The 24945-nt window shown below is 43.1% G+C and overlaps 1 protein-coding gene across 8 annotated transcripts in view; it reads left to right on the top strand.

The window, feature by feature from the left end:
• The first annotated feature begins 785 nt into the window (after positions 1 to 785).
• LOC139759984 (uncharacterized) overlaps positions 786 to 24945 on the top strand; it is a 51058-nt gene continuing 26898 nt past the window's right edge. The window contains exons 1-3 of one of the 8 annotated variants that reach the window (XM_071682723.1): positions 3086 to 3282; positions 13990 to 14127; positions 16014 to 16123. Coding sequence is in view for 3 of the 8 variants with exons in the window: in XM_071682718.1 (XP_071538819.1) it covers positions 3229 to 3282 (54 nt within the window). In the remaining 5 variants the exon portion in view is untranslated. The other 7 variants (XM_071682722.1, XM_071682720.1, XM_071682721.1 and 4 more) reach the window with 7 other exon arrangements.

The following is a 24945-nucleotide window of genomic DNA, read 5'->3' as shown; positions in this document are numbered from 1 at the left end:
ACACACGCCTTTACTTTCTTCATAAAACTCCTTAATGCCTCTAATAGCACAAAGCATCTCTATCAACCGTAACATACGCTTTCTCCAAAACCATGAGTATCACACAAATGCTTTGCTATCTCTTTAAGTATTTCTCAAATTTTCCAAGGTGAATACCTGATCTACACACCTCTTGCTACTCCCAAAGCCACGGTGTTCATCCCCAGGTTGATGTTCTGCGCGTGCCACCACCCTCTCAATCATTACCCCCTACAAATTACCAGGTATACTCGTTATGATTCTGCAGTTCGAGCCATAAATTTTATGCCCTTCGTCTTTCCACTGTGGCACTATACAGGCATTTCGCCAGTCCTCAGTAACGTCACCATCAGCCATACATGTACTGAAACTCCTAGTTAAGCAGTCAACAAAACTGTCATCCTCGGTCTTAAGAAATTCGTGTCAATCCCTTTCACTCCAGCCGCATTGCCCTACTTCATCTTTCACAACACCTTCAACACCTTGTCTCTATTCGCCGTTTCCCGCGTTAGCAAGGTAGCTTTGAGTGTGTGTGTGTGTGCCTGACCCACTCATCAACATAGAGCCACTAATGTTATCCCATAACCCGTCGTACCAACACACGGCTCTCCGTAGTCCACGTTATCTCTCTTATCTACGTCCCCATATCTGGAGAAGTGCGAGCCTAGCATCACCAAGTGTCCTGCCTGGAGGGAGGATAGCCCTCACCTGGTGACGGTGGTGATGTGTTGGTGGTGACGGTGTTGGTGTGGCGTTGGTGACGGTGGTGGCGTTGTGCTGGTGGTGACGGCAGTGGTGTTGGTGACGGCAGTGGTGTTGTTGGTGGTGACGGTGGTGACGGCAGTGGTGTTGGTGGTAGTGTTGTGGTGGTGTTGTGGTGACGGTGGTGGTGTTGGTGTGGTGGTGGTGACGGCAGTGGTGTTGGTGGTAGTGTGGTGGTGGTGACGGCAGTGTTGTTGGTGGTGACGGTGGCGGTCTTGGTGGTGATGATGGTGTTGACAACCTTATCATCAAGCTCGACCTTAAAAGTCCTCATCCGCTGGGTGTTCAAGGGTGAGGTAAGCCGAGTCGTCGTCTTCATGAGGTAATGAGGCAGGTAAGGGCTATCCTCTCCAGGCAGGACACTTGGTGATGCTAGACCCGCACCTCCCCAGATATGGGGACGTAGATAAGAAGGGGATAAAGTGGACTACGGAGAGCCGTGTGTTGGTATGACAGGTTATGGGATAACATTAGTGGCTCTATGTTGATGAGTGGGTCAGGCACACACACACACATACACCTTAGTTTGTACCCATGAAGGTTGGGACTCTATGATCACTCTAACTACCAAGTGACCGGACAGAACTGAACCTGCAGCTCAGCCAAGCGTCCTATCCTGACATATCCGCTAGTCTTCCTATTTCACAACACCCAGGAGAAAAGAAGGCAAGTATACCTTCCCCCTGCCACTAAGGTAGCTTACTCCCCACCATGACGGACCCCCAAACCACCCTGCCGCTGGCGTGGGGAGCAGCAGAGGTGACAACAGATGTACGTACGACCTGACACAGCTGACTTCATATTACACGGAAGTTATCGATGGTCAAGCTAAGGCAGCTGGGGTAATGTAACGACTGACTGGTGACGTCCTTTGGTCAAGGACACCAGGCAAATGAAGGATCTTTTGAAGCTTCGAACGTTCTCATTATCGCCAGGTTGTTGCCACTATTCCTGTGTCCATGAAGTCAAGCAGGGGTGTTATCCTCTATCCTGATATCATGGACATGAGTGAAGATGATAACGTACAGGAACTCCTGGCTGAGGGCGTCACTGGTGCAGGTGTTTAGAGTCTGAATGCGGCGAGCGACGACGAAGGGTCGGTCCTGGCGACCTGGACAATTGAGAAGCCTCGACTTCCCGAAGCAAACCCGGATGGCTATACTTAGATGGCCACCAAGACCAGGCATTCCTAACTCCTTGCGTTATGTCACAAATATGGAAACCTCGAAGTGTCTTGCATTGCTGGAGCTAGATGAGGGAACTGTACCTGCGTGGAACACGTCGCTGGTTCGCCAAGTGTGATAAGTGCAACGGCAACCATTTACCCTCAAGCCAGTAATGTGTCCCCAGTTTTTGGAAAGGTCTGATGTGAATATGATGAGATGAACAGCTTGTGCAGGTACATGCTGAAAAGGAAGATGACTGGTAATTGGTAAAACCGTGTTCAAAAAGAGGGACATACTTAAGTTTATGTGGACGAATAAGAAAGATGATGAATAGGCATTACTGAATAACGTACTAATCTGATAGGTAACAGGTGTGTAATAGAGAGATTCTTGCATGTGAACGTGCTGAGAAGGGCAGGTGATGGGTTACCTGATCATTTTTTGAAGATTTGTAGAGGCTTCCTGAAAAGAAAAAGTAATATGGGTGAGAAGAGGATGGTGAGAGGGATCTTGGAAAAGAGTCTTGTGTGAGGAGATACCAGGAGAGAATGAGTGTTGAATGGCAAAAGGTGAGAGTAAATGAGAGAGTAAATGAAGCAATAGGAGTAGGTGAGGGATGAGAGGTATTTAGGGAAGCGGTGCAGACATGAGCGAGAGAATACTCTTGTAAGCGGAAGATAGGAAGTTTGCACGCTAGCAAGGGTAGGGAGTAGTAGGGTGACGGTTTTTAGTAAAATATAAAGAGAGAGATGTAAGGGTGTTACTGGGAGATGTACAAGAGTAAGCGGCAAGAGGTTGAGAGAAAAAGAGGGCAAATGACAGTTGGGATGAGCGAGGGTTACAAATATCTGCCTCCGCCGGGTTTACCCGGGCTTGTGACGTAATAACCCGCCGTGTGTCGGTTCTGTGAGTGAGGATTCGAAGCTTCGAGCTTGCGAGATGAATTCCCGTGAGGTCACCATGATTTCATGTTATTATCATTATATTACCGACTCTGTTTTATATGATTAGTATTTTGTGCCCGTCTTGGTACACCGGAAGTGTTTGTATGAAGTATGAAGCAATAGGTTTCGAACCGACGATGGTTCGAGTTGTTCGAGTCGACTAGGAAGTAATGTGGTGGTGATCTGCAGCCTGTCCCACACAGTGAGTGAGTAGCTCTTGGACCACAAGCATAGTGAGAGAGTGTGTGTGCGTGTACGTCTTAGAATCATCTTTAAACACCTGAAGAAGGTGTTCAAGATTTCTCGGGTGGTAGACGTAACTTCCATCGACGGTCTTAATGACTCTGGCAGCTGATAGGCCTCAAGCCCATACAAACAACCAACCAAACGACGTGAGTAGCGACGCGCCAGTTGGCGTTGTGTCTCTCGAAATCTTTCTTGTTTTTGGTGCTTGTTTTCAACTCCACCATTTCCATATATCATATATTTTATGTTTTATATTCATTTGTGCGGTAATATTTATAGTTTATCTCATGTTTTAAAGTTAATTGACCCTTTGGTGATTATGGGCAACACTGTGTTAAGATATTTATGTAGTTCATTTTATGTACTTCTTTGTTAATCTACTCCGGTAAGACGTCCCTCTTCGTAAACCTGGATAATGATAAATGATAATTATTTGATATAATCAAGAGGTTTGTTGAAATTGCTGAGATCTACCCATATAGTCGTAACAGTGTCTTAGTAAAATTCAGCAAGAATAAGATGTGAGGAAAACAAGAGAACAAAAGGGAACATCTGTGAAGGGCAAATGGTTGCAGGAGCTGATTCCGTGAAGGTGAGATGGAGTAAGTACTGTGAAGGGATTGTTGAATGTTTGATAACGGGTGACATGGATTGGGTGTTTGAATCGGGGAGATATGCGAAGTAGAGTCATGGCAAGTGGTTAGTGAAAAAAGAAGAGGTGGTGGAAACCTTGCATAGGATGAAATGTGGTAGGTCGGCTGGAGTGAGTGATCATGCAATTGAATTTCCGTGCCGTGTAGAGCGTTGCTTACACGGCAATATAACAAAAACCAAAATATATCACTAGCACAAACACAGTTCACAGAGAAGATCCACGTAGCAGAATACGCTAAGAAAAAAGTAAATTCGTCTGCGCCAGGTGATCGGTTCACCTGTTCTCCACTTCTGTATTTCCATTTATGATATTTCAGATTCTTTTAATTCCACCCATTCTCCCTTAGCTTCGAGTTTGCTCCGTGGTATAAATTCCTTAATATCTGACCTACTGCATCGGTCCGCGTGACCGACTAGCACCAGTCAGGGCGTTTGAACTGCTGTTCTAAGACTTTCGTGGTGATTCCACAATTACGATTATTTAGTCACTGTATAGACGAAAAGGACTGGATGAAATTTTCAATACATATACATATCGCTGTACTGATAACTCTGTACTACTCTGTCGGTATGTTTTACTCGTCGAACAACTGGAATGCTGGCGAGTATGACACCGAAGCCTTGTTGCTTCCACTTGCCTGGTCGCACAGGCTAGAAAGTGTCTTATGCAAACATTCGGTTGTTGTCGTTCACTGGAAAATTAGACGCCAGAGTCACCCAGCGATAAATGGTCTAACTAACCTCTTCTCCCACGTCATATCAGTAGCATCAGCACCGCATTGATACCTTAGAAGTAGAACTATAATCTACGTTTAATCCCGTGCTGACAAGGATGGTATGACGTAACATTCTTAACATCTCTTTTCCTTTCGCTACAAGGAAGATATAGACTTCCCTTTCTGACGATAAGTTGCTACTATGCATTCCTTACGCTCTCCTCTTGCTATGATCATCTTGTGGTTTTGATACTTAGAGCAGATGCCAACGTACAAGGCTTTTGCTTTGATACCTAGAATCGTGACCAAACATTATAAAGGATAAGGAAATCAAGCATTTCTCGGTGCGTGAATAATTTCATATCCGATTTTCATTTGTATAGAGACTTGTTGCTTTCATAGGAAGGCTATGATACATCTGCGTCATAATGCTAATTACCATTTTAGAGAGAAATCGATCTCCTTTTTTCTTTGCGTCATCTTAATATTTTTTAGCTGAATTTGATGAATTTCGAGCATGTTAAAAATAAACATCTAGCGTTAGTCCTGATGGTAATGTTATCAACTCATGATATCAAGCGATATCATATGTGTCGCTGTCTCCTGCGTTAGCGAGGTAGCGCAAGGAAACAGACGAAAGAATGGCCCAACCCACCCACATACACATGTATATACATACACGTCCACACACGTACATATACATACCTATACATTTCAACGTATACATATTTATACATACACAGACATATACATACATACACATGTACATAATTCATACTTGCTGCCTTCACTCGTTCCCGTCGCCACCCGCCACACATGAAATGACAACCCCCCCCTCCCCCTGCATGCGCGCGAGGTAGAGCTAGGAAAAGACAACAAAGGCCACTTTCGTTCACACTCACTCTCTATCTGTCATGTATAATGCACCAAAACCACAGCTCCCTTTCCACATCCAGGCCCCACAAAACTTTCCATGATTTACCCCAGACGCTTCACATGCCCTGGTTCAATCTATTAACAGCACTTCGACCCCGGTATACCACATCGTTCCAATTCACTCTATTCCTTGCACGCCTTTCACCCTCCTGCATGTTCAGGCCCCGATCGCTTAAAATGTTTTTCACTCCATCCTTCCACCTCCAATTTGGTCTCTCACTTCTACCCGTTCCCTCCACCTCTGACACATATATCCTCTTGGTCAATCTCTCCTCACTCATTCTCTCCATTTGACCAAACCATTTAAGAACATCCTCTTCTGCTCTCTCAACCACACTCTTTTTATCACCACACATCTCTCTTCTTTCGTTACTTACTCGATCAAACCACCCCACACCACATATTGTCTTCAAACATCTCATTTTCAACACATCCACCCCCCTCCGCACTACTCTATCTATAGCCCACGCCCCGCAACCATATAACATTGTTGGAACCACTATTCCTTCAAACATACCCATTTTTGCTTTCCGAGATAGTGTTCTCGCCTTCCACACATTCTTCAACGCTCCCAGAACTTTCGCCCCCTTCCCCACCCTATGATTCACTTCCGCTTCCATGGTCCCATCCGCTGCTCAATCCACTCCCAGATATCTAAAACACTTCACTTCCTCCAGTTTTTCTCCATTCAAACTTACCTCCCAATTGACTTGTCCCTCAACCCTCCTGAAGCTAATAACCTTGCTCTTATTCACATTTACTCTCAGCTTTCTTCTTTCACACACTTTACCAAACTCAGTCGCCAGCTTCTGCTGTTTCTCACACGAATCAGCCACCATCGGTGTATCATCAGCGAACAATAACTGACTCGCTTCCCAAGCCCTCTCATCCACAACAGACTGCATACTTGCCCCTCTTTCCAAAACTCTTGCATTTACCTCCCTAACAACCCCATCCATAAACAAATTAAACAACCATGGAGACATCATGCCGCAAACCGACATTCACTGAGAACCAATCACTTTCCTCTCTTCCTACTCGTACACATGCCTTACATCCTCGATAAAAACTTTGCACTGCTTCTAACAACTGGCCTCCCTCACCATATATTCTCAATACCTTCCTCAGAGCATCTCTATCAGCTCTACCATATGCCTTCTCCAGATCCATAAATGCTACACACAGATCCATTTGCTTTTCTATGTATTTCTCACATACATTCTTCATAGCAAACACCTGATCCACACTCATCCTCTACCACTTCTGAAACCACACTGCTCTTCCCCAATCTGATGTTCTGTACATGCCTTCACCCTCTCAATCAATACCCTCCCATATAATTTCTCAGGAATACTCAACAAACTTATACCTCTGTAGTTTGAGCACTCACCTTTATCCCCTTTGCCTTTGTACAATGGCACTATGCATGCATTCCGCCAATCCTCAGGCACCTCACCATGAGTCATACATACATTAAATATCCTTACCAACCAGTCAACAACACAGTCACCCCCTTTTTCAATAAATTCCACTGCAATACCATCCTAACTCGCTGCCTTGCCGGCTTTCATCTTCTGCAAAGCTTTTACTACCTCTTCTCTGTTTACCAAATCATTCTCCCTAACCCTCTCACTTTGCGCACCACCTCGACCAAAACACCCTATATCTGCCTCTCTATCATCTAACACATTCAACATACCTTCAGAATACTCACTCCATCTCCTTCTAACATCACCACCACTTATCACCTCCCAATTAGCCCCCTTCACCGATGTTCCCATTTGTTCTCTTGTCTTTACCTCCTTCCAAAACATCATTTTATTCTCCGGAAAATTTAATGATACTCTCACACCCCAACTCTCATTTGCCCTCTTTTTCACCCCTTGCACCTTTCTCTTGACCTCCAGCCTCTTTCTTTTATACATCTCCCACTCATTTGCACCATTTCCCTGCAAAACTCGTCCAAATGCCTCTCTCTTCTCTTTCACTAATAATCTTACTTCTTTATCCCACCACTCACTACCATTTCTAATCTGCCCATCTCCCACGCTTCTCATGCCACAAGCATCTTTTGCACAAGCCATCACTGCTTCCCTAAAACATCCCATTCCTCCCCCACTCCCCTTACGTCCTTTGTTCTCATCTTTTTCCATTCTGTACTCAGTCTGTCCTGGTACTTCCTCACACAAGTCTTCTTCCCAAGCTCACTTACTCTCACCACTCTCTTCACCCCAACATTCTCTTCTTTTCTGAAAACCTCTACAAATCTTTACCTTCGCTTCCACAAGATAATGATCAGACATCCCTCCAGTTGCACCTCTCAGCACATTAACATCCAAAAGTCTCTCTTTCACGCTGCTATCAATTAACGCATAATCCAATAGCGCTCTCTGGCCATCTCTCCTACTTACATGAGTATACTTGTGTATATCTCTCTTTTTAAACCAGGTATTCCCAATCACCAGTCCTTTTTCTGCACATAAATCTACAAGCTCCTCACCATTTACAACACTGAGCCTCTTATGTACACCAATTATTCCCTCAACTGCCACATTACTCATCTTTGCATTCAAATCACCCATCACTATAACCCTGTCTCGTGCATCAAAACTACTAACACACTCACTCAGCTGCTCCCAAAACACTTGCTTCTCATGATCTTTCTTCTCATGCCCAGGTGCATATGCACCAATAATCACCCATCTCTCTCCATCCACTTTCAGTTTTACCCATATCAATGTAGAGTGTACTTTCTTTTACTCTATCACATACTCCCATCACCCCTGACTTTACTCCCAAAACATTCCCAAACCACTCTTCCCCTTTACACTTGAGCTTCGTTTCACTCAGAGCCAAAACATCCAGGCTCCTTTCCTCAAACATACAACTTATCTCTCCTTTTTTCTCATCTTGGTTACATCCACACACATTTAGACACCCCAATCTGAGCCCTCGAGGAGGATGAGCACTCCCCGCGTGACTCCTTCTTCTGTTTCCCCTTTTAGAAAGTTAAAGTCCAAGGAGGCGAGGGTTTCTAGCCCCCCGCTCCCGTCCCCTCTATTTGCCATCTATGACACGTGAGGAGTGCGTGAGAAGTATTCTGCGTGCGTTGCCTTCGAAATACTTTGAGTTTTCCATAGTTTCGTTATCAAAAAAGTCGTTTTCTTATGTAGAACTTATATCAAAGAAAACATAAATTTACGGAGTAACTTAAATATTGTCCTTTACCTTGTATACTCTACGGTTTGTGAACTAAAGTTTATGGATTATCTTCTATGAATAAAGACCTGTACATGCAAGGCAACAAAGATTTATCGTATATTCTTAGTAGATCAAGGTCAGAAAGTGTTTCTTTTTAAATGACATTTCATTACTTGTCACCAAATCTGTTATTTCTAATGCAAGTATTGTTGTTCCGTGTTATTTAAGGGAAGAAAAAAGTAGCTAGGCTAAGCACTCTTCTTTGTGTACATCTGTGGATGGCTATGGGGATCCCTTAGTGCTTCGAGGCTCCGTGGAAGTCAAAGAATGTTTTATGTTTGCACTGATGTCGAAGTCTCGGATATTGTTTGCAGTTTGTATCATCGGGATCCTACATCCTATGACAGATCGTAGCACCCTTCTATCTATCTTCTGTAGCTTCAGCGTATTTTGTTTTGAACGCTAGAATTGTGTGAATAGGTAAGGGTAGATATGATAATTGCTTTTACCACGGGTAATGTCTGGTTCTCCGGAAGGTGCCAGAAACTCTAGAGGCCAGTGGCTGGTCAGGGCCGCTCATCCCTGGGTGGGTTTTCTTGGTGATCTCATCCATCGTCAAACGTCATGTGTGACTCATGATTCTTATGATCTCCTGATACGTTGTTCGTGCGTCCGTCTGTGGTAGTGTTCTTTGGTGTTTTATCTTCCCAGGGCCGCTATGGAGGATGTGTTTACTTTCGTCTGTTCTTCCAATATTCTTCGAGATTGTTTACTCTGGAAGCAACTGCTTTCGTTAGAAGTCTTTGTTCCGGGACTGAGTTGGAAACTACTATCTGTTGTAACGTCGTGGGCTTAGAAGTTGTCCATACACGTGTTTCTAATCGGAGGATGGACTTCGTCTGTGTAAGTAATGAAGAGTGTTATTGATAAAGCAACTATGCCACGGGACCTTGCTTTGCCGAGTGGAATTTTGGCGATTTCTGCGTAGCGCTGGTGAATGAAGTTGAACTGTAGTGTTACTGTAATGTCGGGCGCGCCTGACTGTAATAGTTTGTAATGTGGGACCTCAGTCCACACCTGGTCAAAGGTTTTACTTGCATCTCTTGGCATGACTGTGCGTTCTATCCCGTGCCTTCGCTGAGGTAGTGTTCTCGCCTCTCCGGGAGCAGTACTGTGGCACCTCCAAGGACTGTCTATGCCGGAGGGAGGATCAAAGAGGACCAGGCCCGGAGTTTGCCGGAGTTGTGAGATGATAATCACATGGTTAACCTACTGGTAGCCAGACTTTCCCCATAGATGTTGACTGTGAAGACGACAAAGGATTTGCAGTGGACAAGGGAAACAGAAATGTACATATGAACATAGGAATGAACATACACACAGACACCCGAACACACTCACTGACACTCCTAGACGCTCTCTTAAACACACACACACACACACACACACACACACACATGTGCTTATCCAAAGCGTAAAAGCGCCCAGCCCTACCTTGATCGTAATCACATTTGAGACTCGCTAGTTACAATAACGACCTGCCAGTTCTGTAATATGTCACCTGTGTCTTTTCAGCCGATTGGCTGCCTACATTCAGTAAACCTTTCATTATTATTCTTATTATCAATATTATTATCAGTAGTCGTAGTGGTATCATTATTATTATTATTACTACTACTACTATTATCATAATCATCATTATTATTGTCTGATCCGTTCGGGGAGGATGAGCACTCCCCGCTTGACTCCTTCTTTTGTTTCCCCTTCTAGAAATTTAGATATAAGAAGGGGAGGGTTTCTAGCCCCCCTTTACTCCCGCCCCCTTTAGTCGCATTCTAATGACACGCGGGGAATACGTGGGAAGTATTCTTTCTCCCCTATCCCCAGGTGTCTGAATGTGTGTGGGTGTAACCAAGATGAGAAGAGAGGAGATGGGGAGTATGTTTGAGGAAAGAAACTTGGATGTTCTGGCTCTGAGTGAAACGAAGCTCAAGGGTAAAGGGGAAGAATGAAAACGTCTTTGGAGTAAAGTCATGGGTTGGTGAGACAAGAGATAAAGAAGGAGCAGCACTACTCCTGAAGCAGGAGTTGTGGGAGTGCGACAGAGTGTAATAAAGTAAATTCTAGATTGATGCGGGTAAAACTGAAAGTGGATGGAGAGAGATGGGTGATTAATGGTGCTTGTGCACCAGGTCATAAGAAAGCTGAGTGAGTGTGTCAGCAGTTTTGATGCACGTGACAGGGTATTAGTAATAGGTGATTTAAATGCGAAGGTGAGTAATGTGGCATTTGATATAACTGGTATGCATGAGGTATTCAGTGTTGTGAATGGAAATGAAGAACTTGTGTATTTGTACGCCGAAAAAAGACTAGTGATGGGGAACACCTGGTGTAAAAAGGGCATTACTGGATTACATGTTGATTGATAAGCGTGTAAAAGAGAGACTTTTGGATGTTACTGTGCTGAGGGGGGAGCTGGAGGGATGTCTGATCACTATCTTGTGGAAGCGAAGGTGAAAGTTTGTACAGGTTTTGAAAAAGAAAGAGGGAATGTTGGGGAGAAGAGAAGGGTGAGAGTAATTTAGCTTGGAAAGGACACTTGTGTAAGGAAGTACCAGGAGAGATTGAGTTTAGAATGGCGAAAGGTGAACGCAAATGGCGTAAGGGGAGTAGGTGAGGAATGGGATGTATCTAGGGAAGCAGTGATGGTTTGCGCAAAAGATGCATGCGACATCAGAAGGGTGGAGGGTTGGCAGATTATAAAGGGTAGTGAGTGGTGGGATGAAAAAAATAAGGTTGTTAGTGAAAGAGAAAAAAGAGGCGTTTAGACGATACTGGGAGATGTATAACAGAAAGCGACAGGAGGTCAAGAGGAAGGGGCAAAGGTTGAAAAAGAGGTCAAATGAGAGTTGGGGTGAGAGAATATCATTAAACTTTAGAGAGAATAAAAAGGTGTTTTGGAAGGAGGTAAATAACCTGCGAAGACGAGAGAACAAATGGGATCAGCGGTAGTGATGAAGTGAGGAGATGGAGTGAGAAGTCTGAAGGTTTGTTCAATGTGTTTGATGATAGTGGCTGGGTGTGTGCGAAGTGAGAGGGCCAGGGAGAATGGTTTGGTTAAGAGAAAAGTGGTGGAAAGGCTTGTGAAGATGAAATCCGGTAAGGCGGGGGGTTTGGATGGCATTGCAGTTGAATTCATTAAGAAATGGGGCAACTGTGTTGTTGATTGGTTGAAAAGGATATTCAGTGCATGTTTGGATCAAGGTGAAGTGCCTGAGGATTGGCGGAATGCATGTATAGTGCCACTGTGCAAAGGTAAAGGGGATAAAGATGAGCGTTCAAACTATAGAGACATGGGTTTGTTTAGTATTCCTGGAAAATTGCGTGGGAGAATATTGATTGAGAGGGTGAAGGCATGTACAGAGTATCAGATAGGGAGGAGCAGCGTGGTTTCAGAAGCAGCAGAGGTTGTATGGATCAGTGTTTGCTCTGAAGAATGTGTGTGAGAAATATTTAGAATAACAGATGGATTTGTATGTAGCATTTATGGATCTGGAAAAGGCATATGACAGGGTTGGTAGAGACGCTTTGTGGAAGGTCTTAAGAGTATATGGTGTTGGGGGTAAGCTGCTAGAAGCAGTGAAAAGATTTCATCAAGGATGTAAGGCATGTGTATGAGTAGGAAGAGAGGAGAGTTACTACTAGTTCCCAGTGAAGGCCGGTTTGCGGCAGGAGTGTGTGATGTCTCCATGGTTGTTTGATTTGCTTATGTATGGGGTGTTAGGGAAGTGAATCGAAGAGTTTTGGAGAAGGGGGGAATACACAGTCTGTTGGGAATGAGAGGGCCTGGGAAGTGAGTCAGTTGCTGTTCACCAGTGATACGGCATTGGCGGCTGATTCAAGTGAGAACCTACAGAAACTGGTGAATGAGTTTGGAAAAGTGTGTGAAAGGAGAAAGTTGAGAGTAAATGTGAATAAGAGCAAGGATATTAGGTTCAGTAAGGTTGAGGGACAAGTAAATTGGGAGGTAAGTTTGAATGGAGAAAGGTTGGAGGAAGCGAAGTGTTTTAGATATCTGGGGGTGGACTAGGCAGTGAATGGAACCACGGAAGCGAAAGTAAGTCACAGGATGGGGGAGAGGACAAAGGTTCTGGGAACGATAATTATGTGTGGAAGGAGAAAACGATATCTCAGAGAGCAAAAATGGACATGTTTGGAGGAATGGTAGTCTCACCAATATCATATAGTTGAGGCATGGGTTATAGGGTTGTGCGGAGGAGGGTGGATGTGTTGGAAATGAAATGTTTGAGGACAATATGTGGTGTGAGATGGTTTGATCGAGTAAGTAATGAAAGGGTAAGCGAGATGTGTGGTAATAAAAAGAGTGTGTTTGAGAGAGCAGAAAAGGGTGTGTTGAAATGGTTTGGACGAATGGAGAGAATGAGTGAGGAAAGATTGATGTGTTAGAGGTGGAGGGAACAAGGAGAAGTGGGAGACCAAGTTGGAGGTGGATAGATGGAGTGAAAAAGATTTGAGTGATCGGGGCTTAGATATACAGGAGGGTAAGAGGTATGCAAGGAACAGAGTGAATTGGAACGATGTGGTATACCGGGGTCGACGTGCTGTCAATGGACTGAACCAGGGCATATGAAACGTCTGGGGCAAACCATGGAAAGGTCTGTGGGGCCTGGATGTGGATAGGGAGCTGTGGTTTCGGTGTTTTACACATGACATCTAGAGACTGAGTGTGAACGAATGTGGCCTTTTTTTTTTTTTTTTTTTTCTATTTCCTGGCGCTGCCTCGTTGAAGCCGGGGACAGCGATGCTATTTCCTGTGGGGAGGATTGGCGCCAGGAATGGATTGAAGGCAAGCAAGTATGAATATGTGCATGTGTATATGTGTATTTGTATGAATATGTTGATATGAATATGTATGTATATGTACGTGTATGGGCTTATGTATATATATATATATATATATATATATATATATATATATATATATATATATATATATATATATTGTGTGTGTGTGTATGAGTGGATGGTTCGATCTTCGTCTGTTTCATGGCGCCACCTCGCTGATGCGGGAAACGGCGATCAAGTATAATGAATGAATATAATTATATTGTTGTTATTACCATTATCATTATTATCATTATTATTTATCATCATTATCATCATCATCATTATACCCAAAGAAAAACACACATGCAAACACACACTTAACGCTATCACAATAAAACCTGCACATGCAATCCAACTGAATTTCACCTGATCCATTTCGCTCGTCTCAACACAACACAGCCAGACTAATCAGCTGCTGTTCCTGTTTTGCCCCACCAGAGAGAGTGAAGCAGACGGAACACAGGAAACGCCTCAGTCGTTGACCATGAGCTTCCACCATCGTCCATCAGGAAAGCAGACCTCGGGCGGTATTACAGTGCATTTGATTTGCCTCGTAACAGGACGTCCAGCCTTGAGGTGAGCTGCGAGTTCCCGTGATTACCTCTGTGGACATTTGTAACTAAAGCTCGTGTGTGTGTGTGTGTGTGTGTGTGTGTGTGAGAGAGAGGCATGAAACCTCTGGATCCCAGGTAGACTATAACGCCTCACAGCATCCCAAGTCTTCCCGGTAGGAGGCATATATATATATATATATATATATATATATATATATATATATATATATATATATATATATATATAGAATGAAGAAAAACACCATTGTGATTAGGAACATCATCTTTATCAGCTTACGTTTCGAAACGTACCCGTTTCATTATCAGAACCAAAAAGTAAGCAATCTCAGACAATACCAGTGCAGTAAGCCCAGTGCTAAACGTAATCAAAAACGTGTTTACATCTGATGAGACAGTTCACAAAACCAGAATAATATTATTTAAAGCGAGTAAACATCGAGATAGAAGGACAGAATAAAAAGATTTTCATCGATCTGGTCCTGAACATGCAGGACGGTGAAAGGTGTGCACAGGATAGAGTGAATTGGAAAAATGCGATATATTGGGGTCGACGTTCTGTCAGTGAAATATACCACGGTATGTAAAGTGTCCAGGGTAAACCATGCAAAGGTCTATAGGATCTGCTTGGGGATAGGGAGCTGTGGTTTTTGTGCATTACTCATGACAGCTAGAGAATGGATATGAGAGGATGCGGCCTTCCTTCGTCTCTACCTGACGCTACCTCGCTACCGCTGAAACCGGTGATGTGGTATGAATATATATATATATATATATATATATATATATATATATATATATATATATATATATGGAACCATGGAACCATGGAAGCGGAAGTGGATCATAGGGTGGGGGAGGGGGCGAAAATTTTGGGAGCCTTGAAAAATGTGTGGAAGTCGAGAACATTATCTGGAAAGCAAAAATGGGTATGTTTGAGGGAATAGTGGTTCCAACAATGTTGTATGGTTGCGAGGCGTGGCTATGGATAGAGGTGTGCGCAGGAGGATGGATGTGCTGGAAATGAGGTGTTTGAGGACAATGTGTGGTGTGAGGTGGTTTGATCGAGTAAGTAACGTAAGGGTAAGAGAGATGTGTGGAAATAAAAAGAGCGTGGTTGAGAGAGCAGAAGAGGGTGTTTTGAAGTGGTTTGGGCACATGGAGAGAATGAGTGAGGAGAGATTGACCAAGAGGATATATGTGTCGGAGGTGGAGGGAACGAGGAGAAGAGGGAGACCAAATTGGAGGTGGAAAGATGGAGTGAAAAAGATTTTGTGTGATCGGGGCCTGAACATGCAGGAGGGTGAAAGGAGGGCAAGAAATAGAGTGAATTGGAGTCATGTGGTATACAGGGGTTGACGTGCTGTCAGTGGATTGAAGCAAGGCATGTGAAGCGTCTGGGGTAAACCATGAAAAGCTGTGTAGGTATGTATATTTGCGTGTGTGGACGTGTGTATGTACATGTGTATGGGGGGGGGGCCATTTCTTTCGTCTGTTTCCTTGCGCTACCTCGCTAACGCGGGAGACAGCGACAAAGTATAAAAAAAAAAAAAAAAAAAAAAAAAAAAATATATATATATATATATATATATATATATATATAGAGAGAGAGAGAGAGAGAGAGAGAGAGAGAGAGAGAGAGTGAGGATGCAAATGAATATACATCCCTTTTTGATTAAAGACATCAAATGTGACACTTTTTGTAGGTCAGTAACGTCCAATGTGACTCTCCAACCTGATTAGTATGTTCAGTGTGACACTTTCCCCAGGTCAGTATGTCTTGTGTAACACTTTCTCGAGGTCAGTCTGCCCAGTATGACACTTTCCCTAGGTCAGTCTGCCCACTGTAACAGTTTCCGTTGAGTTAGTTGAACTGGTCGTTCTCTACAGGATGGTGATGGGACACTAAAGTCAGTAGGTGATGCGCCAGACAACGTAAAGTCCTACCCCTCGAGACGAATCGCATCTAGAACATATGACAACACAGGGTCAGTTTTCAGGTCTGTGTCATTACGAAAATGTATAGATTTTCTTTATCTTTGATTTTCTCTCATATTTTTTCATTCCTGGATGAGCCTGGATATAATAACCCAGCTTTTCCATTCCCCGTACTGTGATGACGGCAGGAACAGCCAGCCGGCTAGGCTGTGGAGCGAACTGCACTTGTCATTCCGCTGAAATGCAATTTTTCTCCAGCATATGATAACCTGCGTCGCTATGAGGAGAAAAATGCACGTTGGAATTTCTTCCCCTCAGGATATATATATATATAACAGAGGTGAAAGACCAAGTTCATTATGGTACAGCTGCCGTTATGAGTATAACCCCCGGAGGGTTTTCGCATTTCCGCAATAGTACCAACCCAGATCAAATCAACGTCCAACTGGTTTTAGGATTTGTCCTGTGTATGCAACTTGTCATGCATGTAGCTTTTTCAGAATTCGTTGATATAAGCGATCGGTAGAGTGTCATTTTTCACATATTTCCACCATGCTATCACATGTTCCGATTTCCTTCGTTGTGTTTGAATGGCCACAACTGTTGAGTTAAATCATGCTTGTGTTTCGTTTAAAGCTTGTATATTCTCCTTTTGGTCAGGACGTAACGTATACATATAATTACCTATTGATGTGCGTATGGTGTTACGCACATACCTTGGTCTTTCCCCAGATACAATGGTTTCGTACCATACAGACAACATCCGACAACTCCCACGCACTACATACCAACTAGCAGGAAACACAACAAACAAGGCCATAGTTATTATAGAAAATTGATGTTGTCACTGGTCATCTCTGGTTCCGCATTATGCCTTCCGCAGCGACAGTGGTCCGGCAGGAGGTCATGGCTGAGGTGGCTAGCCTATCTTAGAATTTGCCCCATGCGTTGCTCACGACTAACTGGTCTTCAACAACTTACAGCTCTGACGGTCTTGTGCTCCAGCAGTAATTCGTACTAACCAGATAGAACCCATTTGTAGCTTGTATAACTGTTGGTCGACAACGTAATTTCTTTAATCAGTTGTACGTAGTATTGATAAGCTAAAGCTTTTTCTTCCCAAACGCATCCTAGCTAGGTTTTACCCACCTTGATGATCTTAACAGATTTTACCCGCTGATCCTAACCATCCGCCTCATGATGAAATATAACATACATGAGAGTAAACATGATGAAAAAATGGTGATGTAACTCGTACACCCAGAGTTAAGTTATTCCTGTTGTCACGGTGTGGAAAAGTAGGGGAGAGGTGGTTCCGCTGTGGAGCGAAATGACGCGACTTGCAAAACCCCGAGATTTGGAAATGATTTTACGTCAGGTGTTGTATGTTTCCACACAGGTTCTCGGTGAAGTTACGTTATGCTAAACAAGTTAAGTGATGGACGATTTCATGACAAAGTTAAGGGCATACATAGAAGATCCACGTTCTCTTCAGGATCTAGAAAGTTTTAACAATATGGAATAAAGGTATGGGGGATGTGATAACCTGGATGTTGATCCTTACACGGGTTTATCAAGCATACGTTAAAGTGTCTTTGCACTGACATGAAGTTTTGACATACCTAGACGCCTTCAGCGAGGTTTTTGATAAATGAAAAAAAAAAAAAAAATTGTGGAGCCACAATGGCATCTTTTTTGTTTGTTTTCAATTCGTGGTTTATATTACATCTACGCTTTCCAGTAGGAAGTGAATAGCAGTGGTGAGTGCAGACCCGAGCCTCTCTCGGTGGCGGACGTAAATAACCATAATGGGTAACATACAGTTGCATGTAAACATTGATCGTTCGATGGTTATGGAGATATCTTTTAATTTTCCATAAGTGTGTTTGTCACTGGCACTCTAAGGTGATGATGAATATTACCACGTGTACTGATGTATCCAAACTTGACCACTTTCTCGTGGATGGGTGCTTTCTCTCTCTCTCTCTCTCTCTGAGTACCAAGGAACGGCCCACCCACGTTACGTAAGTGTTACATATAGATACACAGACCACACAAGCTCCATGGTCTGAGCGCGGTGGCAGTAACGGCCTTCAGACCGTAGGCTGAGCGTGGAGGTACAAGTGCCTCTCCTAAATCTTCGTTGTCACCAAGTTTGTAGTTCCTCCAGGACAGTAGAGTACAGTCACTCATCCATGGATCATTGGTTGTGTCGACATGCTCCCTCTCACCTGCTGCCGGGGACACGTAAAACGAAGCGCTCTGGTAGATGAATGAAAAATACGGAACTACGTTTAGATTATTTTTTTCTTTATTCATGCCCGAGGTGTCTCCTTAATGGGAAAGGGTGAGATGGATGGGTTCTGCAGGGAGCAGCCTCGGCCACGCCTGGCTGCTGGTCGTGGTAGTTGATGACCCCTCGCGGCCCTCAAACACGTGTGGTCTCCCCCGCACGCGACCACTTCAGGTGCGCCGCGCATACTGTCACACCGTCACTCACACGTCCTCCTGAGTCAACACGAGATAGACGCCTTATTCACCGCCTTCACACCCCGGGGATTCGGTGCGCCTCGCGGACACTGTACACCCCTGCGAACGCAGTGCACCCCGCAGACACGGTACAGCCTGCGGACTCTGTGCTGCCCTCCGCGGACACTCTGTACCCTATGGACACAATATATAAAGTGTACAGTCGGTACAATGGAGGGATAACAGGCAACTCCTGATCATCATTAATGATTTATGCACTCATGGTTATCGTGACTCGACACGAAAGTCATTTATAACAGCTGGAAATCCGTGTTTGTGACAGCCTTTTGCCTATCGTAAATATTCTACTGAACAACAATCTGGCATTCCTGGTGTTTTTTCCCTTGATCAGCTGGATTCTGCAGTCCCTCGTAACGGATGTGAACCAAGACGTGTGAGGTATTTGAAGGCTACGTGTGTGTACGTGTGTGTTTTGTATCGCTAAGGCCTTATAGTCTGTTATGTTCCCCTTCGTCCGTAACCACCCAAAGGCAAGGCACTTAAGGGTCATTTATAAAAGTGGGAGAGAATGTCGTCTTAGAATCATCATTAACACCTGAAAAAAGAAAGCCAATATTGAAAAAAAAATAATCATAGCTTGATGACTGCCTCACTGACCTTGGCTAAGTAACTGGCCCTTCCCTCATAACAAGCAAGTTACCCTCCTCAAAACAAGCACCCGAGGAGCCAGCCCAAAGGCCTGGTGTATAACGACAACAGTGCTTCCAAGGTTAAAACAGCGAGGCGTCATAAGCATTGTGGTATGTAGAAACCATTATTAAGAGTTTTAGAATGAATTCATCGTTATAATTAAATGTCATCTGTGTTCCCATAATGATGTTCTTATATATATGTATATATATATATATATATATATATATATATATATATATATATATATATATATATATATATTGTGTGTGTGTGTTGTTCTGATGTCCATGGAGTTATATAATAGTGTTCGATGTACATATCACAATCTTTAGGTTAGAATTCAATTCCTGGTTTCATTGTAGAAGATTTTTCCATTGATCTTTTATTCTTATACTAATCTTCCATAATATCTTTTTGGTCCATGTCTCCTCACTTCTTCCCTAGTATGCATTATCTGAATCCTATTTCTTATCTTTAGTTTCATCCAAATGCCTTGCAATGTCTGCTACACCCTTTTTCGTTATCACCCTTATCAGGATTCACTTCCTTAGCTTTTCCCTATTTAGGCTTTACCCCTGCTGGTTTTTAAGCTGGTCACAATTGCCCTGTCCTTTTCACTTCCCTGTGGCCTTCTGTTATCACCAGCAACAGACAGAAAGATAAAGGATCGTACCAGGCAAGGCCTTGGATGAAAGGCTGGCAGGCAGAAGCTTACAGTGGAATCAGTAAATAGTATTGACACCTGGAAACATTTACTCGCAAGATAGCGAAGGTTAGGGTCGGTTGGTTGTTTGGGTTGTGTAATCATAAGTCCGTCAAAGTCAATTTACAATAACCAATATATATATATATATATATATATATATATATATATATATATATATATATATATATCCCTGGGGATAGGGGAGAAAGAATACTTCCCACGTATTCCCTCCGTGTCGTAGAAGGCGACTAAATGGGGAGGGAGCGGGGGGCTGGAAATCCTTCCCTCTTGTTTTTTTTTTTTATTTTCCAAAAGAAGGAACAGAGAAGGGGGCCAGGTGAGGATATTCCCTGAGAGGCCCAGTCCTTTGTTCTTAACGCTACCTTGCTAATGCGGGAAATGGCGAATAGTTTGAAAGAATATATATATATATATATATATATATATATATATATATATATATATATATATATATATATATATATATATTATATATATATATATATATATATATATATATATATATATATATATATATATATATATATACGAACAAAGTACACATGAACGCGCACTTTCATAGAACATGCATCGAACCCGGGACTAATGCGTGGCAAGCGGGAGCGCTACGGCTAGGATATGATCGCCATCGTAGCCGAGCAGTAACGTTCCCGTCTGCCACGCAAGGGTCCTGGGTTCGATCCCGGCTGTTGGGGGTTTGTATGATGCATATCTACCAAGTGGCGTTCTAGCTACGTCTCTTCATTGTATATCACCTGACTGTTATATTCCTCTCTTGTATGTCCCTTGATGATGTGATTATTACACGAAAGTGCACTTGGGAACTTATCGTGTTTCGTTTTCCCCGTGAACTCATAGGAGTGAAAAAGATTTTAAGCGATCGGGACCTGAACATGCAGGAGGGTGAAAGGCGTGCAAGGAATAGAGTGAATTGGAACGATGTGGTATACCGGGGTCAACGTGCTGTCAATGGATTGAACCAGGGCGTGTGAAGCGTCTGCCGTAAACCATGGAAAGTTTTGTAGGCCTTGGATATGGAAAGGGAGCTGTGGTTTCGGTGCATTATACATGACAGCTAGAGACTGAGTGTGAACGAATGTGGCCTTTGTTGTCTTTTCCTAGCGCTACCTCGAGCGCATGCAGGGAGAGGGGGTTGTCATTTCACGTGTGGAGGGATGGCGACGAGAATGAATAAAGGCAGCAAGTATGAATTATGTGCATGTTTATATGTATATGTCTGTGTATGTATGTATATGTATATGTTGAAATGTATAGGTATGTATATGTGCGTGTGTGGACGTTTGTACATGTGTATGTGTATGGGTTGAGCCATTCTTTCGTCTGTTTCCTTGCGCTACCTCGCTGACGCGGGAGACACTTGAAGTATAGTTTAAATAGATCATGATAATATATATCTCTTCCATATAATGAGGTGCAACACCACATACCCATACAAGCGAACTTATTTCCTTAATACGTGAGTAATATCGGCTAATGTCCTGAACGTTCAACGAATCGTCACACATTATGTATGATGACTAAGACCAGTGCTGCAACCGCCTCAGTATAGATGTTGAGATGTGTATCTTTGAGTTCAGGTGTAATAGTAGATAACAGCTGCTAGTTTATTGAATATCAAGATTAGCCAAAGGCTGAAAATACTGAGAAAATGCATATACTATAGATGACGGAGCCATGCGGAGGAGGGAAGAGGTTGTCAAACAGTATTTACATCGATATTAAACATCATCTAAGTCATAGCTGGTGGGATCGAAGCTTTCTTTTAGTGACCTATACGATCTCAGTTGGGTTCGATGTTGTTGCGATGCCATTCTGCGGCGATAGTGAGGCTGGTATGGTAACTTTATCCGAGTTGTTGGATGAAGTCCATATGCTTGGAGGGAGTTGAGAGCACTAGCGTGCTTAGCGCCTCTTGATTGATGGTGTAAGAGGGACCGAGGATGATCGTGCATGCCCTTTCCTGTACCTCATTTGATAGCCACTGTTGTGTGGAGGAAGACCAGGCTGGGTAGACATGGACGAGTCTTGGACGAACGAGAGTTGTGCAATGTTGTTGAGTTCAGACGCAGTGAGTCCGTCTTGGCTCTAAGGAGACTATGGATAGAATTGCCTGCGAATTTGCTGATGGTACAAACTGACATGTTCCTACCAGCTTATTGTCCATATATTGAAGAAAATGAAAGCAATTACGTGCATGAAAAATAAAACATTGATTGAAGGAAAGTAAAAAGGTATCAACAAATACTGGCACAACTTATCACAGCTGCAATAGAAGACAGTGTAAGGAATATGTTTGATGGCAGTACCTGAATGTTTGGCCTTATTTTGGTCAAGATTAAAGTATTTTTAAGATCAGTCAGTAGTGGCCCTTGCTGATATCTTATCAGTTTTGTTGGCACCCACTTTAGAGTCTTCTGGTACACTATTGAATAACTCAGTTCACTGTGTTGTGATTATTTTTTGTGTGATACAGGGAGAGTGTTTTACTCTTGTTGCTCCTTCTTTTAACCTTGTATACGTAAGTGTACCATTACATGCACACACACCCTAATCAGGTGAACTTGTTACCCAGCCCCTTGGGGATGATAGACAATTAGGTGGACTGTGTACCAACTGCCGCGACCAGGATTCGAACCTGCGTGGATCTAATTGGTTCCAGATGGCCCACGCGTGCGTGATTGTTAGTAACGCTAATGTTAACACCAACAACAGCACCGTCGACGTACTTCCGTGTCGCAAATGGATCCATCAGGGGCGTCACTCACAAGAATAAGAACGTTACAAGGAACCCACATTTGTGCCTTATGGGAAGCCACAGGTGAGGGACTGGGAAGTTCTGACAGTTCCTTGTAAGCATACAGTCTGGCCACACTCGCTAGAAGAAAACTTACTGCTCTTATGCATGTTTAAATGTTGACTATGATTTCTAGTCCAGCGGTTATATGACCGTCATATTAAAACGTGTGTGTGTGTGTTTATGACAGTTCCACCTGGTGTCAGATATGCGTAACATTACAAGACATATGCAAATGACTGAGATAACATGAGGTTACGTTAAGGTAACCGATGAAGAAAATGATGCGTAGCTTAACATGACCCAACATGATAGTAATACATGAATCTCGCTTCACGGTAATGACCAAATGTTGGATCAGCCGCTCATCGCAGTGAGCCTGGCAGTGTGAAGCATAATGTCATCCTAGCACGCTAGCTCATGGGAGCGTAACAGTTTACCTCACTATGTTCTGATATATCTGATGATGGTCGAGTCTGTGATGTCATATATCGCACAATGGATTCTGTATCCTTGCTCCAACATCTGTTTTGTATCTGGACTAACCTCCTCATTCCCTCCACGTTTCTACAGCAGTAAGCTGAAATTTATCGATGACTGATCCACTGAGCTCCTTGCTCCCACACGTACTCCTGCACTTCATACGTTCTTGCCAATAGAGATACAACGGAGGAGAATAAAAAGCATCAGATTGTGACAAATTATCCAGAATTTCTGTCTTGGTTTTTTTTTTTTGGCAACAGACCCAAGGCAGACCATTAAACTACTTCCTGTTACATTATTTCTACATCCCGCCTCCACCTATCAGATGTGGCTGGTTGTCATAGCAAGTGTGACAGATTGTGTTATTAGATTTGATAACTACGAATGTCTAAATGGTCAAGAATGAATAATTCTTAACGTGTAAATCAAACGATGATCACAAATTGCCTGATCTCAAAGCCTGATCTCAATACCCTACATTCTTAATGTAGGTTATTGATAGGCTGTCAGTCCTTGCTCATCATTTGTTCATATAGTTTGTCTATATAACTGCTCGTATATTAATATATGATATGAACAATAACCACCTCTTATCTTAGCCCATACCTTGTAGTCAAAACACTATCCGTATTGTGTCGTTATATTTAGCGTCTGTCTTATGTTGACAGGTCAGTCATCCATTAACCTGTTATTACCCTAGATGGGTTATCGCCTGTGTCGGAATGGTTAAATACCGGAGATTTTGTAACGCAGTGAGGCCCCACGAGTGAAGAACTCTCTCTTCGTGCTGTACAAATATATAATTATGAATATGAATAAGCAACTACAAAAAGTAATTAAACACAAGAGATGGGGAGACCCCAAAGTGGTGTAGGACTCCCGCTCCGTCCACTACAAATAGGTAAAGTGGTGTAAAACTCCCGCTGCGTACAGTACAAATAGGTAATTCATAACTAACATGGAAGGGTTATGCTACGGGCCTCTTTGTCCTTTAAATGTTTGTGTTTTGTTTTCGGTTTTTGTGCGCCAGAAGGTTATGTGCATCCAGATAATGACGGTTCCATTCTCGAGTATGTTCGGCGGTCTGAGGTTCTCGTTCCCTCAGCAAAGCGTGCAAGGACGTCACACGCTGATGCCTACACAAATGTCATGATTGCGTCAACAGACGTAGTCGCAGTTTGTCGAAATATATATATATATATATATATATATATATATATATATATATATGTGTGTGTGTGTGTGTGTATTTCCCGCGTTAGCGAGGTAGCGCTAAGGACAGAGGACTGAGCCTTTGAGGGAATATCTTCACTTGGCCCCCTTCTCTGTTCCTCTTTTGGAAAATTGAAAAACGAGAGGAGAGGATTTCCAGCCTTCCTTCCCTCCCCTTTTAGTCGCTTACGACACGCATCGAATACGTGGGAAGTATTCTTTCTCCCCTATCCCCAGAGGTATATATATATATATATATATATATATATATATATATATATATATATATATATATATATATATATATTATTTTATTATACTTTGTCGCTGTCTCCCGCGTTTGCGAGGTAGCGCAAGGAAACAGACGAAAGAAATGGCCCCCCCCCATACACATGTATATACATACGTCCACACACGCAAATATACATACCTACACAGCTTTCCATGGTTTACCCCAGACGCTT

This window comes from Panulirus ornatus, chromosome 34 (genome assembly GCF_036320965.1).
Source record: "Panulirus ornatus isolate Po-2019 chromosome 34, ASM3632096v1, whole genome shotgun sequence".
Lineage (NCBI taxonomy): Eukaryota > Metazoa > Arthropoda > Malacostraca > Decapoda > Palinuridae > Panulirus > Panulirus ornatus.
The sequence above is the reverse complement of the archived record's forward strand: the minus strand, read 5'-3'. Positions and strand labels throughout refer to the sequence as shown.